This window comes from Dipodomys merriami, unplaced genomic scaffold, assembly GCF_024711535.1.
Source record: "Dipodomys merriami isolate MVZ:Mamm:240054 unplaced genomic scaffold, mDipMer1.0.p SCAF_151, whole genome shotgun sequence".
NCBI lineage: Eukaryota > Metazoa > Chordata > Mammalia > Rodentia > Heteromyidae > Dipodomys > Dipodomys merriami.
In genome coordinates, this window is record NW_027202838.1 from 2,523,217 (window position 1) to 2,549,287 (window position 26,071).

The 26,071-nt window shown below is 51.5% G+C and overlaps 2 protein-coding genes across 4 annotated transcripts in view; one reads left to right on the forward strand and one right to left on the reverse strand.

Moving 5' to 3' along the window:
* Tnip1 (TNFAIP3 interacting protein 1) overlaps positions 1 to 12,424 on the forward strand; it is a 44,820-nt gene extending 32,396 nt beyond the window's left edge. For 2 of the 3 annotated variants that reach the window (XM_070022685.1, XM_070022684.1), the window contains exons 12-18: positions 1,358 to 1,486; positions 3,832 to 3,960; positions 5,317 to 5,442; positions 5,891 to 5,956; positions 6,225 to 6,416; positions 8,776 to 8,863; positions 11,744 to 12,424. In XM_070022685.1, the coding sequence (XP_069878786.1) occupies positions 1,358 to 1,486; positions 3,832 to 3,960; positions 5,317 to 5,442; positions 5,891 to 5,956; positions 6,225 to 6,416; positions 8,776 to 8,863; positions 11,744 to 11,775 (762 nt within the window). In that variant the 3' untranslated portion in view covers positions 11,776 to 12,424. Of the gene's footprint in view, positions 1 to 1,357; positions 1,487 to 3,831; positions 3,961 to 5,316; positions 5,443 to 5,890; positions 5,957 to 6,224; positions 6,417 to 8,775; positions 8,864 to 11,668 lie in introns of all 3 variants that reach the window. The other variant, XM_070022686.1, reaches the window with a different exon arrangement.
* Positions 12,425 to 13,105: 681 nt separating this feature from the next.
* On the reverse strand, positions 13,106 to 22,479 carry Gpx3 (glutathione peroxidase 3). Its single transcript, XM_070022687.1, has 5 exons — positions 22,314 to 22,479; positions 16,600 to 16,753; positions 14,739 to 14,856; positions 14,326 to 14,425; positions 13,106 to 14,105 (listed from the first exon to the last, which is right to left on the reverse strand). Exons 1-5 carry the CDS (start codon positions 22,398 to 22,400, stop codon positions 13,884 to 13,886), a joined length of 681 nt encoding a protein of 226 aa, XP_069878788.1. The 5' UTR covers positions 22,401 to 22,479; the 3' UTR covers positions 13,106 to 13,883.
* Between the last annotated feature and the right edge of the window lie 3,592 nt (positions 22,480 to 26,071).

The following is a 26,071-nucleotide window of genomic DNA, read 5'->3' on the forward strand; positions in this document are numbered from 1 at the left end:
CAAGCATGTCCTGTAGATCTGGATGCAGGCAAGTGAGGTAGTGCTTTATCCTGGAGCCCTTCAATGGGAAATCAGGACAGACTGTTCTCACCAAGGCTACCCTGAGCCTCTCTATTGGACACAGCTCACTGCTGGTTTGGACAGTGTGCACTTAAAGGTCATACAGAGCTAGGTGGACCCTGATCCTGTGGTCTGTCTCCTAATCCGCATGAATCCATGTGATGGGACCGTGAAACGTTCGGCCCTCCCCAGCCTCCTCCCACAGGTCACCACAGTGGTCAGTTTCCTCTCTCTGGGCCTTCTTTCATTTGTGCACAGAGAAACCGTCTTTTTTGGGTGTGTCCTATCTTTGCTGTGCGCCATGCTGCCCCACACTTGGGCGGGAGAGAAGTACAGCTAGGAACAGGGGTTCCGGCCTTGGCTGAGCCGTCTCCCCTCTGGACGTGTCCCCATCCCGTTGTATAAAGAGGCTAGGACTCGCTGCCCTGCTGCGTTCCCCAGTGCTTCTGCCATGTGCTGCATTTGCGTCTGTCTTTTTTATATTTTTGAGGTGGGACTAGGTATTAACTGAGAATCTGAAGCTCTATCACTTAAGCATGCCCCAGTTCTTTTGTTCTTGAGATAGGGTCTTGCATTAACTCTGCCTAGGTTAGCTTCGATCCTCTTTGTCTCCAGATAGCTGGTATTACAGGGGTGCACCATCATGCCCAGCCACATTTATCTCTTTTGAGCGTTCTCCCTTTTGTAGACACAGAGACTATAAGAGGACCTGTAGAGGTTCCCACCATTCATCACTCTCTGTGAATCACAGAAGACCCCTCTGTCAATCTGGTGGAAACGATGCCTTTCTCCCCAGAAAACTGACACATATAATATTTTACATTCAGTTTTAGGGTTCACATTGACATGAGTCATCCCTATGACTCATATTAAGAACCTCCTTAAACCCTGGCATTTAGAAAGACTAGACCAGACGGCTAGGGGAATGCCTCGGGTCTCTGCTGGTCTCTGCTGGTCGGTGGTGGCGGTCCTGGTGTCAGAATCCAGGACCCATCCGCCAGGCAGGCAGGCAGGCGGGCGGGCAGGCAGGCAGGCAGGCGGGCAGGCAGGCAGGCAGGCAGGCAGGCAGGCAGGCGGGCAGGCGGGCAGGCAGGCAGGCGGGCGGGCGGGCGGGCGGGCAGGATCACTGCTGCTCCCAGGTGCCTTAGGTGAGTACTGCAACATGGCAGTGGGAGAGGGAGCAGAGGAGAGTAGGCATGAGGGAGCAAGGCTGGGGCAGGCCGCACGCACGGGAGCTCCCAGGGACTCTCAGGCTCCTGGAGAGGCTCCCTGCTAACCAACCCTGTGCTCGCTGCAGACAAACAAGGAGCAGCTGACGGCAGAGGCCCAGGAGCTGCAGCAGCGGGTCAAGTACCTGCAGGACCAGCTAGGCCCACTCACCCGGCAGCGCGAGTACCACGAAAAGGAGATCCAGCGGCTGAACAAGGTGGGTGTCTTGGCCCTGGTCCCCTGAATGGAGAAGGCTACCCTGAGCCCAGATGCCAGACCCACTCCATTGCCTGAGCCCCCAGCTCAGGAGGGTGACCACAGTTTCCACCCCCTCTGCCCGTCCTTACCACATTGGGAAGCATGTACCCTGTGCCTCCCTCACTGCTGGCACCGAGCGTGTGTTCAGGACTGCTCACTGGAGGGAGAGGATGAGTTTTCTCAGCCCTATGAAGTAGGGTCCAGGAGGTGGGGCACCCCAAGTGAAGGCTGATAAAGCAGAAACCTTCTGGCCTGAGCCAGGGTGGGTAGCAATATGGCCGCCATGTCGCAAGGTGGCTCTAGTTCTGATTCAGCTTCTCTGTGTTTAGATTAGTTAAGCTGAGCCTCCCAGGGCCTCATTTTGCTGCCTGCAGGCTGATTAGCATCATCACAGCGCAACTCACCTTCCTCTGTGGGTCTGGGAGGAGCCAGCATGATGATAGAGCTGGGAGAGGAAGTGTTTTGTTCTCCACAGGCCTGGGGAGTTGTGCCACTTACTGCTCAGTCTATTCTTTGGCTGTTTCTCCTTCCTCTGCCTCCTGGTCATCACCCTGCTAGGACAACCCTCTAACCGTGGTTATTGCTCTTTTAGAACCATTGGCTGTGTCACATGAAGAGCCAGGGGATTTGGAGGTCTAAATGCAGGCATAATCTCCCCATATTGCTGTCCTGCCACTGGAAGGACAGGCTTGTAGATTTTCTTAGCAGAATTGAGGATAGACCTGGTGCTAGTTCCTCACGCCTGTAATCCTAGCTACTCTAGAAGCTGAGATCTGAGGATCACAGTTTGAAGCCAGCCTGGACAGAAAAATCTGTGAGACATTCTATCTCTAATTAGTCAGCAAAAAACCAAAAACAAACAATAAACAGAAGTAGAAGTGTGGCTCAAATGGTAGACCCTCCAGCCTTGAGAGGAAAAACCAAGTGAGAGAATGAGGCCTAGCACCAGTACCTGTGTACAGAGATACACACACACACACACACACACACACACACACACACACACACACACACACACACACACACACACACACACACACACACACACACACACACACACACACACACACACACACACACACACACACACACACACACACACACACCACACCCCCCCCCCCCCTGAGGACAGAGATACCTGTGTACAGAGATACCTGTGTATATGAGTCATGCAAGGCATGACTATGATTTCAAGCCAGTCTCTTGCCTGAGGCTGGACCTCAATCTATGCATCCTGAAAATGGAAGAAAATGGAGGACTTGGCTGGGACTGTGGCTCAGTGGCAGAGTTCCTGCCTAGCATGCATGAAGCCCTGGGTTTGATTCCTCACTACCACATACACAGAAAAAGCCAGAAGTGGCACTGTTGCTCACATAGTAGAGTGCTAGCCTTGAGCAAAAGAAGCTCAGGGACAGCGCCCAGGCCCTGAGTTCAAGCCCCACAACTGCCCCCCCCCAAAAAAAATGTGGGGGGTGAAGTAGGAGAGGAAAGAAGAGAGCTCCTTTTTCTCAGAGCATCCTGAATTTATTCCTGGTTCAGTGTTCTCCTCAGGCCTGAGTCTACATTGAGGAAAATCTCTGTTTGCCCATAGTCCTGGGAGTCCTGCTATCTAAGGGCTGAAGTCCAGGTGCAGATGAAGGGTGAACAGCCTGAGAGGTGTCAGGAGTTGTAAAGTAACAAGCCAACAGCTCCTCTTCTGGTTTTCTAGTGGTTAATTGGAGATAAGAGTCTCATGGACTTTCCTACCTGGGCTGGCTTTGAACCATGATTTTCAGATTCAGCCTCCTGAGTAGCTAGGCTTACAGGTGTGATTATTTTCGTGGTCTCATTATTGATGTTTCAACTCATGAAACTAAGGAAGAACAGGTTGGGGGAAGCGGGGCACGCAGGGCGCCCTGGTGTTGGGGGAAGGGATGCTGAGGTTCTTCATAGCTCTGTACTAAGAATTGATCCACACCTATTTATAGAAAGAGATCCTCTCCTACCTGAGGACCCCAGTTAAGATCCTAGACTGGGTTGCAGTCCCTGTGTTGCCCCTTACTAGCTGTGTGACCTGGGGCAAGTCACTGAGGTCTCTGAGCCTCAGTTTTCACATCTGTGAAATGGGACAGTGATCCTAGTCTTTCTTCATGGGGTGGTGATGAGGCTTCCTTGAAGTGCTAGGTACACAGTGCTACCGATCAGGAGATCATTTGTTGCATGGTACTGGTGGTGTGATTATTATCCAGAAGAGGGTCCTTGAGGATGATCTCCAAAGCGGCCTGACTTCCAGGGCTGATGGTCCTGTCTCTTCCCTAACCCCAGGCCCTGGAGGAAGCTCTGAGCATCCAGGCCTCCCCTTCATCTCCATCAGCATTTGGGAGCCCTGAAGGAGCTGGAGCCCTCCTGAGGAAGCAGGAACTGGTCACACAGAATGAGCTGCTGAAACAGCAGGTGAGGATTCCGGGAGGCTGGGCCAAGATGGGTTTGGCGTCACATGACCCTAGCTGTGGGCCTGGGCCCTGCGTGCTTACCAGTTTAGCTTTTCCAGCTGTATGTCCCCAACTTCCAACATCCCTCTACTAGCCAGCCCTGGGCCCCTCCCCCACCTCCTTCCCAGCTCCTGTTTACCTAGTTAGGAAAAGGCTTTAACAAAAATCACTTTGTATTGTAGTCATGTGTTCAACAATGTATATTTTGTTTCATTTGAGAATTTCATCTAAAATTAAAAGTAAGTTTTAGATAGGGCATGGTGGAACACTCCTGTAATCCCAGCTACTGCGGAGGCATGGAAAGGAGAGGTGAATCACCACCAGCCTGGGCAAAGTTAGCTAATGACCCTGTCTCAAAACAAAGTAAAAGCAAAGGGGCCAAGTGCTACAGCACTCTAAATTTAATCCTAAAAAGGAAGGAAGAAAAATGAATGCAGTTTTCAATAGAAAAACCTGTTCCCCGCAAATATTAAAGAACGTAAGAGCTTAGTATAGTAAACACCCACATCTCAACTTTTTTTTTTTTTTTTTGCTGGTCCTAGGCCTTAGACTCAGGGCATGGGCACTGTCCTTGAGCCTCTCTGTGCTCAAGGCAAGCACTCTACCACTTGAGCCACAGTGCCACTTCTGGCTTTTTCTGTGTATGTGGTACTGAGGAATCGAACCCAAGAGTTTATGCATGCTAGGCAAGCACTCTACCACTAAGCCACCTTCCCAGCCCCATGTCTCAGCTTTTTGACAGATGAAGACTCTGAACTTGGGTCCTCTTTCTCAGCGATGGGCAAGTACTGGAGAAGCATTACCGACCCACTAGTCTAAAACACATGCCCTCTTAGAGGGTCACGGAGCAGCAAGGAAACGGAAAAGTTATGGGGCTCCCAAGTGGTTCCATGCTATTGCATGCTGCCCGCCCAGCTTTCCTGAATCATCTTGACCTTTGTCCAAATCTGGGGAGAGTGTTCAGGTCCTCTGCCCTCACAGCTAGCCAAACCCGAACCTCATTCTTCTGCCATGCCAGTTCTGTGGCCTCCACTGTGTGGGCCTTAGCAGCTGAAAGCATTGGCTGGTGGCATTCAACCTATTTATTATAAGCCATGGGACCTCGGTTTAAATAAAAGGCCTGCCTTAGAGCCCAGAACATAAGAGTGAGATCCAGGATTATTCTGGGTGTGTTTGGGGGTAGAGCTGGGGGTATGCCCATCCCAGTCCCCAGGACATCCCCAAGACCATGCAGAAGAGGCGGGGTCTGATCTTGAGCTCAGGAAGCCTCTGCTTAGAGCTGACCCCCTCTCCCCGACACCTTCCGTGGTTCCTCCAGGTGAAGATCTTTGAGGAGGACTTCCAGAGAGAGCGCAGCGACCGGGAGCGCATGAATGAGGAGAAGGAGGAGCTGAGGAAGCAGGTGGAGAAATTGCAGGCTCAGGTCACCTCGTCCAATGCCCAGGTAGGAGCCCCTGGGCCAGGGAGGGTATCAGCCTGTCCTCATGGGAGACAGGAGGGAGAAGGGTCTGAGGGCACCTGGGGCCTTGATGGGTCAGCACCCAACCTGGTCTGTCTCCAGCTCTTTGCCACACTCCTTTTAGGACCTTCACAAGTTCAGTGCCCTCTCTGGCCTTTGTGTAATGTGGAGGTCTAACTCAATAGCATCTCCAGCCCTGCACTTCTGTAGTCGGTGTCGATGCTGTAGAGAAACAAATCCATGCACTTGCTCACAGAGAGATGCACAAACCCTCCTGACCTGAGTCCAGTCCACCCGGGCACCACACAGCTAACAGCCTGGACTCTGCCCTGCCCCCTGGGGATGCCCAACACACCGGCCCTAGAGAGGTGCCCTAGACCCTGGCCTGGCCAGAGCCAGCTGTGTACACAGGCTTTTCCCTCCCCTCCTCCAGCTGAAAGCGCTCAAAGATGAAGAGAAGGCCAAAGAAGCGCTGAAACAGCAGAAGAGGAAAGCGAAGGTGAGCGGTTGGAGGAAGGAGAGGGCACCTGCTGCCAGCCAAGGTGACAAGGTGTAGATGGCGGCATTACTGGCACACAGAGCTGAGGATGTGCCAGGTGTGGAGATCGTGGGTCACTGTGGCCCACAGTCTGTGCCCTCCGCCCATGTCTCAGCCTCTCCTGCCTTGAGGGAACTAGGTTCTGGGTGTAGGGCGATCCGCTGGCTGCCACTGGGGGTGGCCCATCCGATGTGCCACAGGCCAGGGCCAGATGAGCCTTTTCTTGCAGGCCTCAGGAGAGCGCTACCACGTGGAGCCCCACCCGGAGCACCTGTGCGGGGCCTATCCCTACGCCTACCCTCCTATGCCAGCCATGGGGCCACCCCACGGCTTTGAGGACTGGTCCCAGATCCGCTATCCCCCGCCCCCTATGGCTATGGAGCACCCACCTCCACACCCCAATTTGCGCCTCTTCCATTTGGTGAGTCCTTGTGCCCCTCCTTCCCTGCAGGACACCCCAAGGGTGAGAGGGAGGTCAAGGGAGGGGTGAGGAGCCCTGGTCTGGACAGCAGGCTGATGGCTGGCAGGAGCCCTGCTTCTCCCACGTGCCAGGATTCTACAGCCACAGCGGCCCTGCCAGCAGTGGGTCATGGTGTAGAGTGGAGGAGGCCACGGGAGGCTCCAGCAGGAGCCTGGCTTGTGTTGTCCTCATGTGGACCTAGTTTGGAGCTTCACCCTGGTCTCCCTCTCATGTTCTCTTTGCCCCATTCTCTCTCTCTCTCTCTCTCTCTCTCTCTCTCTCTCTCTCTCTTTCTCTCTTTCTCTCTCTCTCTCTCTCTCTCTCCCTCTCTCTCTTTCTCTCCCTCTCTCTCTCTCTCTCTCTCTCTCTCTCTCTCTCTCTCTCTCTCTCCCCCTCTCTCTCTCTCTCTCTCTTTCGGTTGTGAGGCTTGAATTCTGGGCCTGGGTGCTGTCCTGAGCTCTTCAGCCAGAGGCAAGCACTCTCCCACTTGAGCCACAGCTCCACTTCATTTTCTGGTGGTTTATTGGAGATAAGAGTCTCGCAGACTTTCCTGCCCGGTCTGGCTTTGAACTGCAATCCTCAGATCTCAGCCTCCTGAGTAGCTAGGGTGACAGGCCTGAGCCACCAATGCCCGGCCATTCCTCTTCTCTTGTTTGGCTTGCTTTCCTATCATTCTTTCTCTGAAGAGCTCTGTCACCTGCCCCTCTCCTCCCAGTCCCTGCCACACTGTAGCTCAGGCAACACTCCTGTCTTCTTCAGACTTCTTTCATATGACCATTGGTTTCCTGTTTTAGATTTAAGTTCTAAGTTTTGTATTGTTCAGGATACTGTGACATTTTCTTCATGCTTCTGATGTATTTTCATCATATTTATCCCTCCCATTCCCCTTTCTTGTCCTCTTCCCAAACCAAGTACAGATTCAATTTTTTTTTTTTTTGGTTGGTCGTGGGGCTTGAACTTGGGTGCTGACCCTGCGCTCTTCAGCTCAAGGCAAGTGTTCTACCACTTGAGCCACAGCACCACTTCTGATTTTCAAGTGGTTTATTGGAGACAAGAGTCTCATGGATTTTCCTGCCCGGGCTGGCTTTGAACCATGATCCTCAGATCTCAGCCTCCTGAGTAGCTAGGATTATAGGTGTGAGCCACCGGCGCCTGGCTTACAGATTCAATTTTTAAGAACAGTTTAGAGTATCAGAAAAATAAGCAGAAAGTTTAAGGAGCTCCCATATACAGTGTCATCTGACATTCTCTATTATTAACATCTTCCAGATCTGAGGATCTGAGATCTGAGTTTAAAGCCAGCCCTGGCAGGAAAGACCATGAGACTCTTATCACCAATTAGCCACCAAAAGGCTAGAAATGAGGCTATGGCTTTGAGTAAAAGAAGCTCAAGGACAGCATCTAGGCCCTGAGTTCAAGCCCAGGACTGGCACAAAAAAAAAAAAAAAAGCCAGGTGCTGGTGGCTCACGCCTGTAATCTTAGCTACTCAGGAGGCTGAGATCTGAGGATTGTGGTTCAAAACCAGCCCAGACAGGAAAGTCCGTGAGGCTCTTACTGCCAGTAAACCACCAGAAAATCAGAAGTGGCACTGTGGCTCAAGTGGTAAAATGCTTGCCTGGAGCTGAAGAGCTCAGGGACAGTGCCCAGGCCCAGAGTTCAAGCCCCATGACTGACCAAAAAAAAAAGACGAACTGAAGTTGCAGAGACATTCCTTCAAAGCTAAGCTTTGAACATCATCCTAGCTGGGTGATGTTTCCTAGTCCTTCTGAGATTCAGATACTTCATTTGAGAATGAAAACCTGGATAGTTGTTTGCCTTCTTGCCTTCTTTCTTTCTTGCCTTCTTTCTTTCTTTCTTTCTTTCTTTCTTTCTTTCCTCCTTCCTTCCTTCCTTCCTTCCTTCCTTCCTTCCTTCCTTCCTTCCTTCCTTCCTTTCTTTCTTTCTTTCTTTCTTTCTTTCTTTCTTTCTTTCTTTCTTTCTTTCTTTCTTTCTTTCTTTCTTTCTTTCCCAGTTCTGGGGCTTGAACTCAGGGCCTGGGCAATGTTCCTGAGCTTCTTTTGCTCAAGGCTAGCACTCTACCACTTGAGCCACAGTGCCACTTCTAGCTTTTTCTGTGTATGTGGTACTCAGGAATTAAACCCAGGGCTTCATGTATGCTTGGCAAGCACTCTATCACTAAGCCACATACCCAGCCCTAACCTGGATAGTTGTTAGGTTTAAATTATACTTGGTTAATGAGTATTTTGTACTATTGTGTCATTGTAGCTTCCAATGTTGTTGTCAATTGTGGTCATTGAGTAAGCCTCCATTTCATTGCAGCCAGAATATACCTGGCGTCCACCCTGTGCAGGGATGCGAAATCAGAGTTCCCAAGTAGAGCTGCCCACCGCCAGGCCTGCAGAACCAGGTAGGTCTAGTCCTCTGGCCCTAAGCTTGCCTCCTCCTGGGGGAGACAACTTCATCCCTACCAGGAAGCCCCAGGTTAGGAATGTTACTTTCTGAGCTTGGTGAAGGCGAGGTCCAGCTTCTGGACTAGTGTTGAAAAGGACGTGATGTTGACTACAGAGTGAGAGAATGAAAGTGTTTCATTCATTCCTTATACATGGCAGGCACTGCAAGAGGAGTCAGGGATCTTTTTTTTCTTTTATGGTTCCTGATTTTTCAGAGTAAATTGGCCAAGAAGCAATCAGCAGTAGCCATGCCACTACTCAAATGCTGTGCTGCCTTATAAATTCCTCTACCAGATTAATTAGCCCATCACCTTTAAACTCAGCCTCACACAAGTCTCAGGACACGGACAAAACATAGACAAGTTCTTTGCCAGGCTGTAACATGAGGGACATCTTGTCCAGTTTCCAAGAGCCCTCATTCCCATCTGAAGGCTCATGAGCCTGGGCCTTACTATTTGCATTCGTACTATCATGCTGTTCTTCTGAGTTCTTATCAGATTCACCCATTACATTCTGAATGTATCATTCTAAGCTATTTCTAGAGTACCAAGCCCATTCCAAAGGTTTCTAAACCACAAATTCCAAACACAGCAATGACCCTGCTTCTTCCTTTTTTTTTTTTTGTCGGTCATGGGGCCTGAACTCTGGGTCTGGGCGCTGTCCCTCAGCTCTTCAGCTCAAGGCTAGCGCCCTACCACTTGAGCCACAGTGCCACTTCTAGCTTTTTCTGCTTATGTGGTGCTGAGGAATCGAACCCAGGGCCTCATGCATGCAAGACAAGCACTCTACCACTGAACCACCTTCCCAGGCCCCCCTTTTTTGTGTTTTGTTTTTTGTTGGTGGTGGTCACAGGGACTGAACTCTGGGCCTGGGCACTGTCCCTCAGCTTTTCAGCCCAAGGCTAATGCTCTACCACTTGAGCCACAGCACCACTTCCAGCTTTTTCTGCTTATGTGGTGCTGAGGAATCAAACCCAGGGCCTCATGCACACAGGGCAAGCACTCTACCACTGAGCCACCTTCCAAGCCTCTGACCCTGCTTCTTATGGCAATACCCTGTTAGCTTTGTGTCTTTGGGACAAAATACCTGAGATGGTCACTTGGTAAGGAGAAAGATAAGTTTTGGCTCATAGTGAGAGCTTTCAGCCCATGATGGTTTGGTCCTATCTCTTTGGGCCTGGAGTGGTCCAGCACATTATGGTAAGAGTATGAGGCAGTGGAGGTCTAGCAGCCAGGAAGCCAGAAAGAAAAACAGGAAGGCGCTGCTTTGAGGCGTACTTCCAGTGACCTCACTTCCTTCCACTAGGCACCAACTCCTAACAGCTCCATTGCAATAGCAAGACATCGTGACAGGCCACTAAGCCTTTAGCACATGGGCCTCTGGGGGACATTTAAGATCTAAACCATAACACTGCGATAAGAGTGAAGTATGGTGTTCAATTTAAGGATCTGAGTGGATAGCATGGCTGCAGCCAAGAACAAAAGAAAAGAGTAATAGAGGAACAAGACAAGGTGTGAGACGTGGACTGGTCCATATGGTGTAGAGTATGATGGGCTGGGCTAGTCTGAATCCTAAACATAGCATTGAATATTTTGTGGAGGGCAGTACTAGGGTTTGAACTCAAGACCTTGTGTTGCTCTGCTAGTACACAACCATTTGAGCCATGACTCTGGCCTTGCTTTTTTTGCTGGTTATTTTGGAAGATGGAGTCTAGTCGACTTTCCTGCCAAGGCTGGCTTTGAACCGTCATCCTCCAATCTCAGCCTCCTGAGTACATGTTATCATAGGTATAAGCCACCAACACCTGGCCTGGAGTCTTACATAAGTTCCCTCCAGGCACAGTATCTACCATAAGAAGTTTGCCCTCCCACATTTGCTAGTCAAGAGGAGACTCTGAGCCTAGTGACTGTCTTCACTCCCTGCATGTCTCTATGAGGCAGGAGGCACTGCCCCACCTGTGAGGCCCTGGGAACAGAATCTTACCTAGTGAGTGAGAGCAGCGTGGAGGCCAAGTCCATCTCAGTACGGCACGGAACTTTCTAGAAAAGGAGTCACAGGTGTACAGACATGGATCCAGCTGTGTCAGGAGGTGTAGAGCCAGCGGAGGCCACAGGACAGATGCTAAAAGAAGTGGGGAGGCTTGGTGCTTACAAGGGATTGGACTCCCATGCTTTTCCACAGAGGATCTGCGGAGTCTGGTTGTTAAGTGGAAGAAGGTGGCTAGAGGAGAGGGCCAGCCCTCCACAGGAGCTGCTCACTTCAGGAATCCGGAACCAGAATGGCTGGGCTCACTACCTCCCACATCTAGGGTTTTGTGGGGGGGGTTGTTGTTGTTGTTTATTTCTTGCCAGTCCTGGGACTTGAACTCAGGGCCTGGGTACTGTCCCTGAGCTTTTGCTCAAGGCTGGAGCTCTACCACTTAGCCACAGTGCCACTTCCACCTTTTTCTATTTATGTGGTAGTGAGGAATCGAACCCAGGACTTCCTGCATGCTAGGCACGCACTCTACCTCTAAGCCACATTCCCAGCCCACATCTGGGACTTCAGACATGTCTTTTAAAAACCCCTCTTTGTCCCATCTCCCTCCTCCATGGAAAGGTCATAATTGGCCTGCTCCACAGGGCTGGAGAGGACTGCATAAGGAGAGTCCCAGCACTCAGTAGTACTCAGGGCTAGCTAAGTACTCCCTGCTTGCAGCTTAAGACTTGAGAACTGACCGTCCCTCACCATGTGTTAAGTCCTCAACGCTTTCGTTTATTTAGAGTCTGCAAAAAAATGACAGTGAGGGGCCTCAGTGAGACCAGCTTGTGTCATTTGGCTCCGCCTTCGTCTTGCAGAGCCAGCTGACCTCAGATTACCCAAAAACTAGAGGCTACAGGCTCTGTATGGCCAGAGCCTTGGCAAGAAGGGAGGCTGACAGGAGCCGTCAGCTCACATCTCCAGCCAGAGACTCGGGAGACTTCACCCAGTGGCCCTCCACTGGGGCTTCTCTTCTGGTTGGGCCAGGAAGAACTCACTACTGCCTTGTACCGCCACGTGGAGAGAGACTTTGATCTGCCATCCTTTGAGAAAGCATCTGGACATCAGCCTTTACGAATGAGATGCAACTCAGACCCCCTTCCTTTTCAAACCTACACAGAAGTGGTTTGGGGCCCATCTGGGCGCATATCCGATTAATGTGTGTATGTGTGTGTATCATTTTTGCTCCAAGTTCTATAGTCTATGCCCTCACCTCAGGGAGGAGCTGCGGAAGAGTGGGTTTGTCTGTAGAGCACAAGAGAACCGTGGATATTCTGATGCTGGGCACTCCACTGCCACCCCACAGTAGCCTTGCAAGAGCCATCAGAGCCTGGGATCGAGGCCGCGCCACCAGCCATGTCTGCTGAGGGGCCTGAAGTCTCCGGGCCCTCGGCCCTCACGGCTAGAGGTTTGTGGTGCCAGCGGCCTGCACTGGGGTGGCTGCCTCCAGGCACCTGTTTTTTTGCATGGATTTTGGACATAAATCCAAGTGGAAGATCTCTCTTCTGTGGCTGGTATTCTTTATTTCATGTCCGAACTACAGTTCTCCTCTCCATTGGTCAGTGTACTCCTGGGCCCCTCCCACTACCCACCTCTCCCCATCCTCCTGAGAACCTTTGGGGGGCAATCAGATGGAGCAGTGGAAAGAGTCAGGAAACCTGGCTTTAAATTCTGGTTTCTGTTTTTTTGGTGTTTGGAGTTTTTTTGGTTGGTTGGTTGGTTTTTGTCAATCATAGGGCTTGAACTCAGGGCCTGGGCTCTGTCCCTAAGCTGTCTCTTTTTTGCTCAAGGCTAGTACTCTACCACTTTGAGCCACGGCACCACTTCTAGTGGTTCATTGGAGAGAAGATTCTCAAGGACTTTTCTGCCTGAGCTGGCTTTGAACCACGATCCTCAGATCTCAGCCTCCTAAGTAGCTAGGATTACAGGCGTGAGCCACTGGTGCCTGGCTTAAATTCTAGTTTTCACTTCACTCACCAGGAGACCTGGGCTCAACACCTCTACTCAGCCCTCTGAGAACTACGAGCAAGGATGAGAGCCCATGTGAACGGGTGTGTGAACACCAGAGGCTGAGTCAGAGAAGCAGTTATGGGCCTAAGTAGAAGCCACAATCAGATCTCTTCTTTGACTTTCACCTTCCCCATCCCCTAAGCAGGAGGAAGCACCACAGAAGACTCAGCTGCTATAGAAAGGCCTTTACTGGGCAGACAGACGGGTGTGAGAAGCGCCAGTGGACAGGGTGAGAGGAGAGGGCACATCCTCAGAAGGCCGGGGTGGCATCCCTGCCCAGGGGTGTCAGCCTGAATGCACTAAGGGCTGGCCCCACAGACAGGCTCAGGGGAGGCCCGCCCACCAGGGCTTCGGGCCCCTCCCTCATGGAGATGCCACGCCTGACCCAGGGTACGTGGTCCTCACTCTCACATCTGCCTTGGCTGATCTCAGGGAGCACTATGGGATAGGGTTAGGGGGGAGGGGGGAAAGGGTGGGCTCTTCAGGAAGGAAAGAGACTGGGCAGTGTCAGGGAGGACTTGAGTGGTACCATTGAGGCAGTTGACCCCAAGGTTGAAGTCCAGTTGAACGTAGTGCTGCTGGTTTTTTTCTTGGGGGTCTGGTGAAAGTAAATGGTTTTATTGGAACAGAGAAATGGAGAGCAAGGACTATGGGTCAGCCTGCGCACAGCCCAGGCTCGTGCATGGTACACCACCTCGGGCGCTCGGACAGGTAAGGCTTGGCTGTGTCCTCGTGTGCATGTACACACATGGTCACACATTGGAGGCTCGTGTGCAGATGCCCACAAGCACAGTGGTATACGCAATTGTGTGCATACATTGTGCCACGGTGGGGACTTGGGTAGTAAAAAAAGAAGAAAGGGCGGGGTGGTCTATGGTGGTAGGATGTGGCTGGAAATGGGGGTTCCCTCCTGAAGAGCATCCCTGCGTGGTGGGCGGGGCGGGGCTGTTACTTCCCCTGGGCCCTCAGGGCTGCCTGCTGCCTCATGTGAGCCAGGATGTCCATCTTGACGTTGCTGACGGTGGTGCGGTGGTACCAGCGCATGACGGGTTTGCCATCGGGCCCCACCAGGAACTTCTCAAAGTTCCAGCGGATGTCATGGACCTTCATGGGCTCCCAGAAGAGGCGGCCGGGCGAACCCAGGAGCTCCGCGGTGGGAGGGCAGGAGTTCTGGGACAGGGATGGAGGAAGAGCTTGAGGTCCCGCCCGGAGCCCTCCATCCCACCATCCTCCCCAGGCCTCCGGGAGGGATAGACCCAAGACACTGCCAGTCTGAAGGGTGACTAGAAGATTCTGAGGTCCTTGGCCTGTCCCTCCCAGGCCTCATCTGGGGGCTGGAGCCAGCGGCCAGGGTCAGCAGGCCACGCTTCCCACCAGGCTGCGCACTCACCTTTAGGAAAGTGTAGAACTTCTGCTCCTTCTCCCCATTCACGTCGCCTTTCTCAAAGAGTTGGAAATTAGGGACGAAGCCCCCACCAGGCCGGACGTACCTGTGAGGGATGAGGAGGCAAATACAGATCAGAATGAGGGAAGGGACAAAGCAGGATGAAGTATGAGGAAGCCACTGACGGTTGAAGGTGCATAGGCAGAACACGGGTTTGGGGTCATCAGCTAGGTCCCTTCTCAGTACCCCCCAAACCCTGTACCCCTCAGAACCACCCTCAATTCCTGCCGTGCCCTGTATATTCAGCCATCCTTTGCTCTCTTCCTGCGCCTCCCCCGACTAAACAGGGAGTGGCCCTGAGTGGCCTAGGGTTCCGTCTGGAGCTCATGGCTTCCTGGGGTCACAGGGCACACACTCACTTGAGGCTGGGTAGGATCTCTGAATTCTCTCCTGGCTCCTGTTTTCCGAATTGGTTGCAAGGGAAGCCCAGAATGACCAGACCAAATGGTGCAAGTTCTTCTTGTAGTGCATTCAGTTCTAAGCCAGAGAGCAGAGGTGGGACAGCCTGGTGAGGAAGCCGCCTCGTGGCCCCGCTGCCCCTGCCCACCCATTGGACAGCCGAAACCAGATGCCTGAGGAGGAAGGGACTTGCCCAGCATCACCCAGTGAATTTGAGGCAGTGCTGGGATTTAGGTCCTGCGGTGGGTGGATCGGAGATTGGGGAGAAGAGAGAAATAACCTTTCTCAAATAATCTTATCAGGCACCAGTGGCTCATGCCTGTCAAGCTACTCAAGAGGCTGAGATCTGAGGGTTTGCAGTTCAGAGTCAGCCCAGGCAGCAAAGTCCATGCGATTCTTATCTCCAACTAACCACCAAAAAGCTGGAAGTGGAGCTATGTATGGTTCAAGTAGTCAGCTTCGAAGAATGCTCAGGGACAGTGCCCAGGCCCTGAGTTCAAGTCCCAGGGCTGGCACAGAAAAAAACAGTCTCTAGCCCACTGCACAGGGCCCAGTAACTGGGCTGGTTAGCCAAGGACAACAACTCTAAAGAACATTCAGGAGCAAGATCCTTGGACAGAAAGCAGAGGCCTTCCTTGGGGATACTGGGGGGGCGTGGCTTACAACTCTTCTGGGAATTCAGGAACCAAAACAAGGTCTTGGCCAGCTCCTTGAGTTTCCTTAACCTCTCCTGGCCTTATATGCAATGTCTAGCCTGTCTCTTGCTCAAATGCAGTCTAGCTTTTTCTAGCATCTAGACAAATATCTGGAGCAAAGCACTTACTACCACTGGGCCTTGCACCCTGCTGTCTTCCCACAGGAATTCGCCTGTGAGGATCAGACAGACTCAGGACCAACCCTCACCCCACTCCCAATCCCTGCCAGCATTCTGTGGATCTTTTCCTGGGTGCCCTCAGAGGCCTTTGACCAGCCTATACCCTTGGCTCCTTCCTCTACCCCAGCAGGGTTGGGGGTGGGGGGGAGGGAGGAGATGATAAGGAAGTTTTTATGTTTTTGTTTTTTTATTTGTCGGTCATGAGGCTTGAACTCTGGGCTTGGGCGCTATCCCTGTGCTCTTCAGCTCAAGGCAAGCGCTCTACAACTTGAGCCACAGTGCCACTTCTGGTTTTCTAGGGGTTTATTGGAGATAAGAGTCTCAGGGACTTATGTGCCCAGGCTGGCTTTGAACTATGATCCTCAGATCTCAGCCTCCTGAGTAGCTAGGATTACAGGCGTGACCCACCAACAGCCGGCAATAAGGAGTCTTGAAGCATTTGACCCAGGTCGAATGACAAGTTCTGTCCCTGCTAGCTTTGTGGCCCTGGTTAAATTTGTTGGTGTTTTGTTTTTCCCCTATTGAGCCTTGGTATCCTCGGCTGAGCAACATTTCCTTTAAAGCTTATTGTAAAGTGTACTATGTGGCCTGCCCTCCAACCCCCTTTCTCTGTCCCCATGTACTCTGGGGCCCCCGTGGCCAGCTCTCCAGACTGGGCCAAAGTAGATGAGGGAAGATGAACCTCTGAGCCAAACTCCCATCCCTTTGCTTTTAAGGTAGCTGAAGTGCTCAGGGATCAGAAGCATCTAGAATCTTCTAGAATGTATTCAAAAGCAATCAGACATCAGGCTTACCTGACGGACTTCAGAAACATGGGGAATATAGTAGAGTTTGGGGATATGGGTTTGGAACCCCTTAGCCACCACCACCTCCTTTTTTCCTGACCCAGAAGCTCCTGTGATTGAAGTGTGCCTGAGTGGCGAAATCAGAGGAGGATGGGCTCTTACCAATGTATTGGTCTGTCAAACCTCAGTAGCTGGCTACATTGACAAAGAGGACGTATTTGCCAGCGTACTGCTTAAAGGGGATGTACTCCTCTCCATCAATGGTGAGGGCCCCGTACTCGTAGATGGTGCCGCTCACGCCATCATGGCAGTCAGTCTGAGAGAGAAAAACCAGAAACAGAGCAGTTAGGCTGGAAGGATGCTGGCTGGGATAGTTGTTCAGTTGTCCAGTTGTCCACCTTCAAGTGAACGGGAGATTCCCCAGAGAGAGTGGCTGGCCCAGGTCCACACTGGAAATAGAACTGGTCATAGAATATTTGATAATGATTCGTGTGTGTGTGTGTGTGTGTGTGTGTGTGTGTGTGAGAGAGAGAGAGAGACAGAGACAGAGACAGAGACAGACAGTTCTGAGTTTTGAATGTCAGGGTGCTGTCCTGAAGCTTTTTGGTTTTTTTTTGTCAGTCCTGGGGCTTGAACTCAGGTCCTGGGCACTGTCCCTGAGCTTCTTTCACTCAAGGCTAGCACTCTACCACTTGAGCCATAGTGCCACTTACGGCTTTTTCTGTTTATGTGGTACTGAGGAGTCAGGCTAGGCAAGCACTCTACTATTAAGCCACATTCCCAGCCCCTCCCTAAGCTCTTGTGTTCAAGGCTAATGCTCTACCACTTGAGCCATAGCTCCACTTCCAGCTTTTTGGTGGTTCATTGGAGATCATAAGAGTCTCATGGATTTTCCTTCCTGGGCAGGCTTGGAACTGTGATCCTCAGAACTTAGCTGCTGCTGCTTTTTTTGTTTTTGCCAGTCCTGGGACTTGAACTGGACCTAGGCACTGTCCCTGAGCTCAAGGCTAGCACTCTACTACCTGAGCCACAGAGTCACTTCCAACTTTTTCTGTTTAAGTGGTACTGAGGAATCGAACTCGGGGCTTCATGCATGCTAGGCAAGCACTCTACCACTAAGCCACATTGCCAGCCCATGATCTTAGCTTCTTGAATAGTTTAAATTACAGGCATGTGCCACCAGTGCCCAGCTTTGGTATTGATTCTGAGGGCACAAGTGTTGATGGGAAGCACTGAGAAATGACTTAGGAATAATGATCTCCACATCCATGTCAATTGAAGAGCATTTACCAAGCTTGGAAGGTAGTGGCCCAGATGGAGCTCGTAGTTGGGTTCTGGGGATGAGCCAAGGAGATGATTGGGTGGCTACTGTAATAGCCCAGGCTTAGGCTACTGTGAAGGAAAAAGCTGGTCAGGGCTTGGAATGTGGCTTAGTGGTAGAGTGCTTGCCTCCCATGCATGAAGCCCTGAGTTCGATTCCTCAGTACCACATAATCAGAAAAAGTCAGAAGTGGCGCTGTGGCTCAAGGGGTAGAGTGCTAGCCTTGAGCAAAAGCAGCTCAGGAAGAGTGCCCAGGCCCTGAGTTCAAGTCCCAGGACTGGCCAAAAAAAAAAAAGCTGGACAGAAAGGAGGAAGTGTTTAGGGAGAGGGGAATTCAATGGCCAAGATGAGGTCTGGAATGGGGAAAGGCTCTATATGCGACAGAAAGACAAAAGTCCCATGCCTAGCGTTTAATAGCTGTTCCACATGCATGGACAATCAATACACCTTCCAGTCTGCCCACCTTCCCCTCCTAGTCAGCCTCCAAGATGGGGAAGGATGGAGCCTAGCACTGTGGAGTGAGCTGCAAGACCTGAGTTTCACCTGCAGCTCCATCAGCTCTGGGGGATCTTAAACTAGCCCTTTGTCTTCCCAAGGCCTTACCTTGAAATAAGTCAACTGCTCTCATCACAGAGGGTCACCAGTATCAGAGAGGAAGAAAGGCACTGATGCTAGCCAGCAGGATACTGCCTATGACACCCCCAAACCTCATCCCAGTGTCAAAGTGTCATTGGATGGGACCTAATAGTAAGGAAAAAGCTTGAAGCCACTGCCCATGATCTTTAGGGCCCAGGAGGAGAGATCAGGAATAATTGCAGTGTAAACTTGGTATGAGAGATAAGAGAGATCAGCGTTCTGGAAAACTTGATCCTGAGATAAGGTTCCGCCCCCCCCCCACACACACACCTCAGTCTAATTGATGAAGGGCGTCACCTGGAAGGCAGGGTGTGTCCCCATTTGGGGCTCAGGAAAGCCTCCTGGGTCAGGGTTACCACATCCCTGAGCCAGGGCAAGCTGGCCTGCCTCTGCCAGGTCATTCCTCAGCCATTGCCAGCTCTCTTCTTGGCTCTGGTGCAAATTCCCTACTTTCCATGAGTCTAATATTCCACACCCCATGACTTCATGTGGGTGCTGGGGGCAGGGCCTAGACTTCAGCTCAGCATTCCTCCTGCCCCAGATCGGTCTGGCTTTTGCCTTAAAATGCAAACCGAAGTCAAGTGCCTGTGACTCACGCCTGTAATCCTAGCTGAGATCTGAGGATTCTGGTTCAAAGCCAGCCTGGGTAGGATAAGTCTGTGAGATTCTTATCTGTAATGAACCACACCAGAAAAACCAGAAATGGTGCTGTGGCTCAAGTAGGAGAGCACTAGCTTTGAGTAAAACAGCTCAGGGACAGTGCCCAGGACTGGCACACACACACACACACACACACAATACAAACAGACCAGAGTACAAACAGCACTCTAGCTGGCCACAGAGACCTGGCAATGAGATCATAGAATCTCAGCACACCACAGCAAGCCTCCCCTTCTCCTCCAGTCTGATCTGAACTTGATCTCTGAGAAATGGTGAGGAGAAAAGCCATGGCTATGAGATTAACTAAATAACCAGGGCTTCTTAACAAGGGTTGGATTACCTTTGGGGCACAGTTTTCAGGTAGGGATGGGGTGAGAGAGGGTCCCCTCATTAAGTTCTGGGTAGGGAAGGGAAAAGCACTGGATGACTTATTTCTGTGGGGAGGCGCCAGTGACAACCTTTAGGCTTTCTACTGTGGCCGTTGAGACTCAACGCTGTAGGATTGGGTTAGCAGAGATCAGAGGGTGGTCCTTGGTGGGCGGAGTTACAGCCCAGTGCCTTGTAGGAAGAGGAGACAGGCAACAGGGGGAGGGGCCTCTCCCCCCCTCCCCCCACACACACACCAGAAAAGAGAGGAGTTTCTGATGGGGAGGGTGTGGAGAATGACACTTAGCCAGGCTCCTGGCTATCTAAGACAGTTGATCCTTGACTTCCTTCTCTCCCATCCTACCACATCCATTGGTGGGATTGCTGGGAAAGGAAAGCTAGCCTGGAAGGCTGGAGCCGTCTAGGCCTCGACACATCTCTCACTCTGGGTGAGCATCCTTTTTCCCTTCCGGCCTCCAGATCCTCCACTGGAAGATGGCGTCCGATTCAGGGCTGTCTTAAGAGCCCTTCAAGCCTTGACGTCAGCCTGTGGTTCCATGATTCTCTCTGCCTAGTCACCTAGAAACCAGCGGTTACTAGGATCCCAGGCACGTCAGCAGCTGTTTAGTCTCTGCAGCTTCTGCACAGTCTTTTTGTCTAGAGCAAGGACAAGGAGCCTGGGCAGCCATAAGCTGGACTGAGGGAACACAGCAAGAAAAGGAGGGTTCCCTCTGTGCTATCCCCTCCCTTGGAGTTAGGAGGTGGAAAACATCTGGGAGCTGAGTCACCTTTGGCCCACTCCATTCCCCATGTGGTCCCTCCCCATGCCTTTGTCTTGGGGGCATGTACTAGGGCATCGTAACTCCAAGGACTTGGGAGGGAACATGGGCATGGCCAGGCCGCCATTAGCCAGCAAGTCCTGGCTGGCTGTGTATGATAGGATCACACTGACCCCAAAACTTGACCCTGTTCTCTCCAGATCCATCCAGTCCTTCCCAGAATTCTTTAGCAAACAGGTGACTCTGATCAGTCACAGAGTCTTACCTTCAGCCTTCCAAGGGCAGAACAGAATCTTCCCCTCCCTGGCTTTCCTTGAGCTGACAAGGTACGACTGACCCCATGGGGCTGGCCTGTCTACCCACCACCTCACACTATTGTGTATTCTGTGTGTGTGTGGGGGGGGGGGGGGATTGTGAGGCTTGAACTCAGGGCCTGAGCTCTTTTGCTCAAGGCTAGCACTCTACCATTTTGAGCCACAGTGCCACTTCCTGTTTTCTGGTGGTTAATTGGAGGTAAGAGTCTCACCAACTTTCCTGCCTGAGCTGGCTTTGAACCACGATCCTCACATCTCTGCCTCCTGAGTAGCTAGGATCAGAGGAGTAAGCCACCAGTGCCTAGCTCAGGAAAAAAAAATGCTTTCTGAGCCATTGGTTAGGAACAAGGCTGGGAGAAAGAAGGATTTTGAAGTCATACAGTCTTTATACTTGACACCAAGGAGAGGAAGACTACTGGATTTTAGGCTGAGAGTAGAGGTTTGTGCTGGGTGCTGATAGCTCACACTGAGATCTGAAGATCAAAGTTCAAAGCCAGCCTGGGCAGGAAAGTCTGTGAGATTCTTACCTCCAATTAGCCAGCAAAAAAGCCAGAAGTGGAGCTGTGGCTTAAGTCACAGGACACCAGCCTTGAGTGATCAAGCTAAAGGACAGTGCCAAACTGAGATCAAACACTGGTATTAGCATGAAAGAGAGAAAGAGAAAGAGAAGGAAGGAAGGAAAAGAAGAAAAGATGGGGCATTTAACAGGCAGCAGTACCCTGCTTTTAGGATGAGAGGTAGATAGAATTTTGGAACAGCATCATGGACATAGAAGATCTTAGAACAAAGGCCCAGAGAATTCCTATGCATGGTGCATGTGTGTATGTGCGTGCGCATGCACACTCTGTGCATGTGTATGTGTTGGGAGGTTGGGGGTAACAGTGTCTCTCTGGGTCTCTCCCTACTCCTGCTTTCTGCCCCCACACCCTGGGGAAGAGGAGAGATTTTCAGGACCTACCCACCCCCTCCTGACCAAGGAGAGACACGTACCGGGTCATCCCTCCCTGTCCCCCCTCCAGCTTAGGGACAGACAGGCTGGGGGGAGTTCTGTCTCTGCCTACCAGGTTTGCTCAGGTGCTGAAGCCACCCGCAACCCTGAGAGACAGCAGCTTCTCCCAGCAGCCTCTCTGAAGTCATTAACTTCTCCCTAACCCTGTCCCACCCTAGAGGTGGAGACTCGGAATCCAGAATGTTCTCCCACTGCCAGTCCCAAAGCTCTTCCTGACCCAGATCTCTACTCTTCTCCCCAGGCCCCCCCGGGGGTCCACGTGGACATTTGCACCTGCAGATGTTCTTGGGCTAGAAGAGCGGTGCAACAGCAGCCCCCCAAGACTGGACCAGCCAGGTAACAGCTTCTCCCCTCCCTCCCCTGGGACCCTGTAGAGCCCAGCTCCAGGACAAATCTCTGGGTCCCCCCCCACCCCGTGGTACCCCACCCTTTCCAGGCTCTCCTGAAGCGGGATGGTTGGCACCCATGCCATATGCATGTAGCAGGGCACCCGGAGAGGGCATTGGGGGTGACAGTGTGACAGACACCCCCTCCCTCCCTCCTTCCCTCCCTCCCTCCCTCCCTTCTGCCACTCAGTTCGATGGAACTGAGAAGAGATGATGATCACCCCTCCCCAGTGGGGGTGTACAGTGGGGGTGCCCCCTGGCGCATAGGGTGGGGAGTAGGCAGAGTTTAGGGCGTCCCTTCTGGAGGGGAGCCTGGGAACACAGGTGCCTGGCCGCTGCTGCCATGGACAGCTGGGATCTGGGTTCAATTCCCCATGTCCCACCCTTGGAGGAGAGCAAACTCACCCTCGATTTCTCTTGTCCCCAGCCCGGCGGGACGAAGCCGGCCAGGAACAGGGAGAGGAGGCAGGAGGCTCGGAAGAACCGGGCCATGGCGAGCTGAGCGCGTCCCGGGGCTCGCTGGCCGTGGACGCGGTCCGATCCCCAGCCACTGTCCGTCTGAGGTGTCTCAAGCTCCCAGCCACCTTTCAAGCGCTCAGCGATGACCAATCCACAGCCGGGCCGGGGCCCGAGTAGCCAATCGCAGGGCGGTTAGGATTTCAGGGGCTTAGTCGGGCCCGCCCCCTCGTCCTCCCCTTCCCCAGCCCCGGGCAACAGTGACATCAGCAAGTCTGGGCAGAGACACGGGAGTCCGGTCCCTCCTCCGTGGGCACAGCCTTGCCCAAGCCCAGTCAAGGGCCAGTGGGGGTCAAGAGCCCCCCCACACACCAGAAACTGATGGAAAGTTAGGCTCTGGAAGGCAATTCTTAACCCTGGACTTTAAAAGCATCCATCTCTGGTCCTGCCCAGGATTTGAGTATTTACATTTTCAGCAAGATTTGAACTTAGACCTACAGGAAGCGTAGGAAGGGAAGTGTGGGGCGCTGGGGTTTGGAATGAGCCCTTCCTCCCTAAGTAGGAGGCACGGAGACACGAGCTAGATACACTTATTCCCATGTAATATGTCTTTCTGTCTGTCCTCTTTTAATTGACATATAAAAATTATATGTTTATGGGACACAGAGATCAGGAAGATTGCGGTTGGAGATAAGCCACAGGCCAGAAAAAAAACAAGAGTTAGGAAGGATGTGGCTTAGTGGGAGAGTGCTTGACTAGCATGCATGAAGTCCTGGGTTTGAGTCCTCAGTACCACATACACAGAAAAGTCTAGAAGTGGTGCTGTGGCTCAAGTGGTAGAGCACTAGCTTTGAGCAAAAGAAGCTGACAGTGCCCAGGGCCTGAGTTCAAGCCCCAGGACTGACAAAGAAAAAAGGAAAAGTTAGGACGATTCCATCTCAATAAATCATTCATCTGTAATTCCAGATACATGGAAGACAAAGGTAGGAGAATTGCAATCTGAAGATGGCTTGAGACAAAAATATAAGATACTGGGCTGGGAAGGTGGCTCAGTGGTAGAGTGCTTGCCTTGCATGCATGAGGCCCTGGGTTCGATTCCTCGGCACCACATAAGCAGAAAAAGCCAGAAGTGGTGCTGTAGCACAAGTGGTAGAGCGCTAGCTTTGAGCTGAAGAGCTGAGAGACAGAGCCCAGGCCCAGAGTTCAGGCCCCACGACAGGCAAAAAAAAAAAAAAAAAAAAAAAAAAGCCCTATCCAAAATAATAAAAGTAATAAATAATAACTAATAATAATTCAAGTAGTAAAGTACCTGTCTATCAAGTGTGAGGATCTGAGTTCAAACACCAGTACCACCACCCCACAGAAAAACACCCTGAATGTTTACCAGTAGTTTACCTGTACAATCTTGAGCACATTACTTTCCCCTCTCTATGCCTCAGTTTCCCCAACTGTGTGATGATGGGATTGTTTAACGATCTCTAAGGCCCTTCTGGCTCAAGTTGGATGGTATGCTTTTAAGTGATGGACTTAGCCCAGGACTCTTTGGAGGCTCGTGAGGAATAGTTGGCCCAGGGCTTAGTACACAGCAGGTGTTTAAATGTTTGCTATAATCAATCATTACATTGGTTTTTGCTCGGAAATACTTACCAGTCAGGCCAGGCAGCTATAGGTCTGGACTGTCCAAGCACACTTCTGTTGACAGGGAAGCAGAGCTTGTGACTGGGCAGCTGGAAGAGCCCCTCACCCCCACCCCCACCCCACAGTCATTGAGGGGATGGGGAGAAGAGGCAGAGAATTGGCCTTCCTCTAAAGCAGGTTCTGAGCCTGCCTGGCTTTAGGCTTGTTGATGTGAGTCCTAGACCTAGGTACTCTCTAGAAATCTCCTCTCTCTTGAGACACTATGTCTTCACTGTAATTCAGGAAATCAGTGTCCTCGTGGTATGGTGGAAGATCTGTTCCCATTCTTCACAAAGTTTCCTTTTCCTCAAACCACAGCATGTTGACGTGGAGGAAACCTTGAAGACTAGTAAGTCTTTAAATGCACAAGGCAGAGACCGGCTGACCCAAAATATGTGTTCCATAAATGTTATTTACTCTAACACCACAATTTAGGGCAACTTGGAGACAGAGAACAATTTACTCAAGTTTTCACAACAAATTGGTGGTTAAAAAAAAAGGACCAGAATCCAGGTCTTTAGACGCCAGTCTGGAGTTTTCTCTACATTCTGTTGTCTTTTGAGGTTCATACTTACCCAAAGGCACAAACATCTGTATATGGTGTTTGTCAGAAACCTATTGTTGATTAGCGTCTGTAGGCCTCCGGTTACCCTTGGAGTTTATGCCTAATAACATGTCAAGCACCCTGAGGGAAGTTCAAAGAGTTTTCTAGAAATTGTAGTCCTTGTCCTCAAAGGGGTATGCAGGCAGGGTGCCGGTGGCTCACGCCTGTAATCCTTACTATTCCAAAGGCCTCATGAGAACTGAGGATCTCAGTTCTAAGCTAGCTCAGGCAAAAATAAGTCCATGAGACTCTTATGGCCAATAACCACCAAAAGGCTGAAAGTGTTAGAGTACCAGTCTTAAGCGAGAAAAATAAATAAAAGAAGTCACACAAATACCAGAGGTACTCAGTACAAGCCCCAGTACTGGCACATAAAAAAGGGGGGGTTTAGCCGGGCGCTGGTGGCTTACGCCCTTGGTGTAACAGATGAGTTGAGATCCAGAGAGGGAAAGTGACTTGTCTGTGGCTGCACAGCAATCCAGGGGCAGCGCCTCAGGCCTCTCTTTGTCCCTTCTGTCTCCTCTAGAGAAAGTCCCTCAAGACAAATGAGGTGGTACTCCCCCTCAGAAGCCAGCCCACCTAAGACGCCTCACCTGTGTCACCCCAGAGATCTCTGATGCATAAACCGCCCCCCCCCCTTTTTTTTTTTTTTTGGTCAGTCGTGGAGCTTGAACTCTGGGCTTGGGCGCTGTCCCTCAGCTCTTCAGCTCAAGGCTAGCGCTCTACCACTTGAGCCACAGCGCCACTTCCGGTTTTCTGGTGGTTTTATTGGAGATAGGAGTCTCATGGTCCCTCCTGCCCAGGCTGGCTTTGAACCGCGATCCTCAGATCTCATCCTCCTGAGTAGCTAGGATTACAGACATGAGCCACCAGTACTGGTATGCACACTCTCTTTTTCTTTTTTTTTTCTGCCAGTCCTGAGGCTTAAACTCAGAGCTTGGGCACTATCCCTGAGCTTCTTTTGTTCAAGGCTAACCCTCACCACTTGAGCCACAGCACCACTTTTGGCTTTTTCTGTGTATGTGATACTGAGGAATCGAACCCGGGGCTTCATGCATGCCAGGTGAGCATTCTACCACTGAGCCATATTCCTGGCCCCACAGTCTTTTGATCAGCAGTCTTTTTTAGTACATTTGGTTCGTTTGTTCCCGGAGATGAATGTTTAGAAAGATGTTGTTCAGCACCAGGCAACTTCTAATTGCTCTCAGGTTAAAGTTCAGATTCCTTAACGCTTCAGGGAATGCCCTCCAAATCCACCCACTTCATCTGTGCCATGCTCTTCTTACTCTGTCTACTTTGGCTGCACTGGATGGCCGTTCTTCCAACTCTTTCTACCTGCCACTCTAATCATTTTTCTGTTAGGCCTTGGGGCTCTCTGCTAATGTCACAGGTACTGTCCCCTGGCTTTTTCACTGGCTTCAAACCA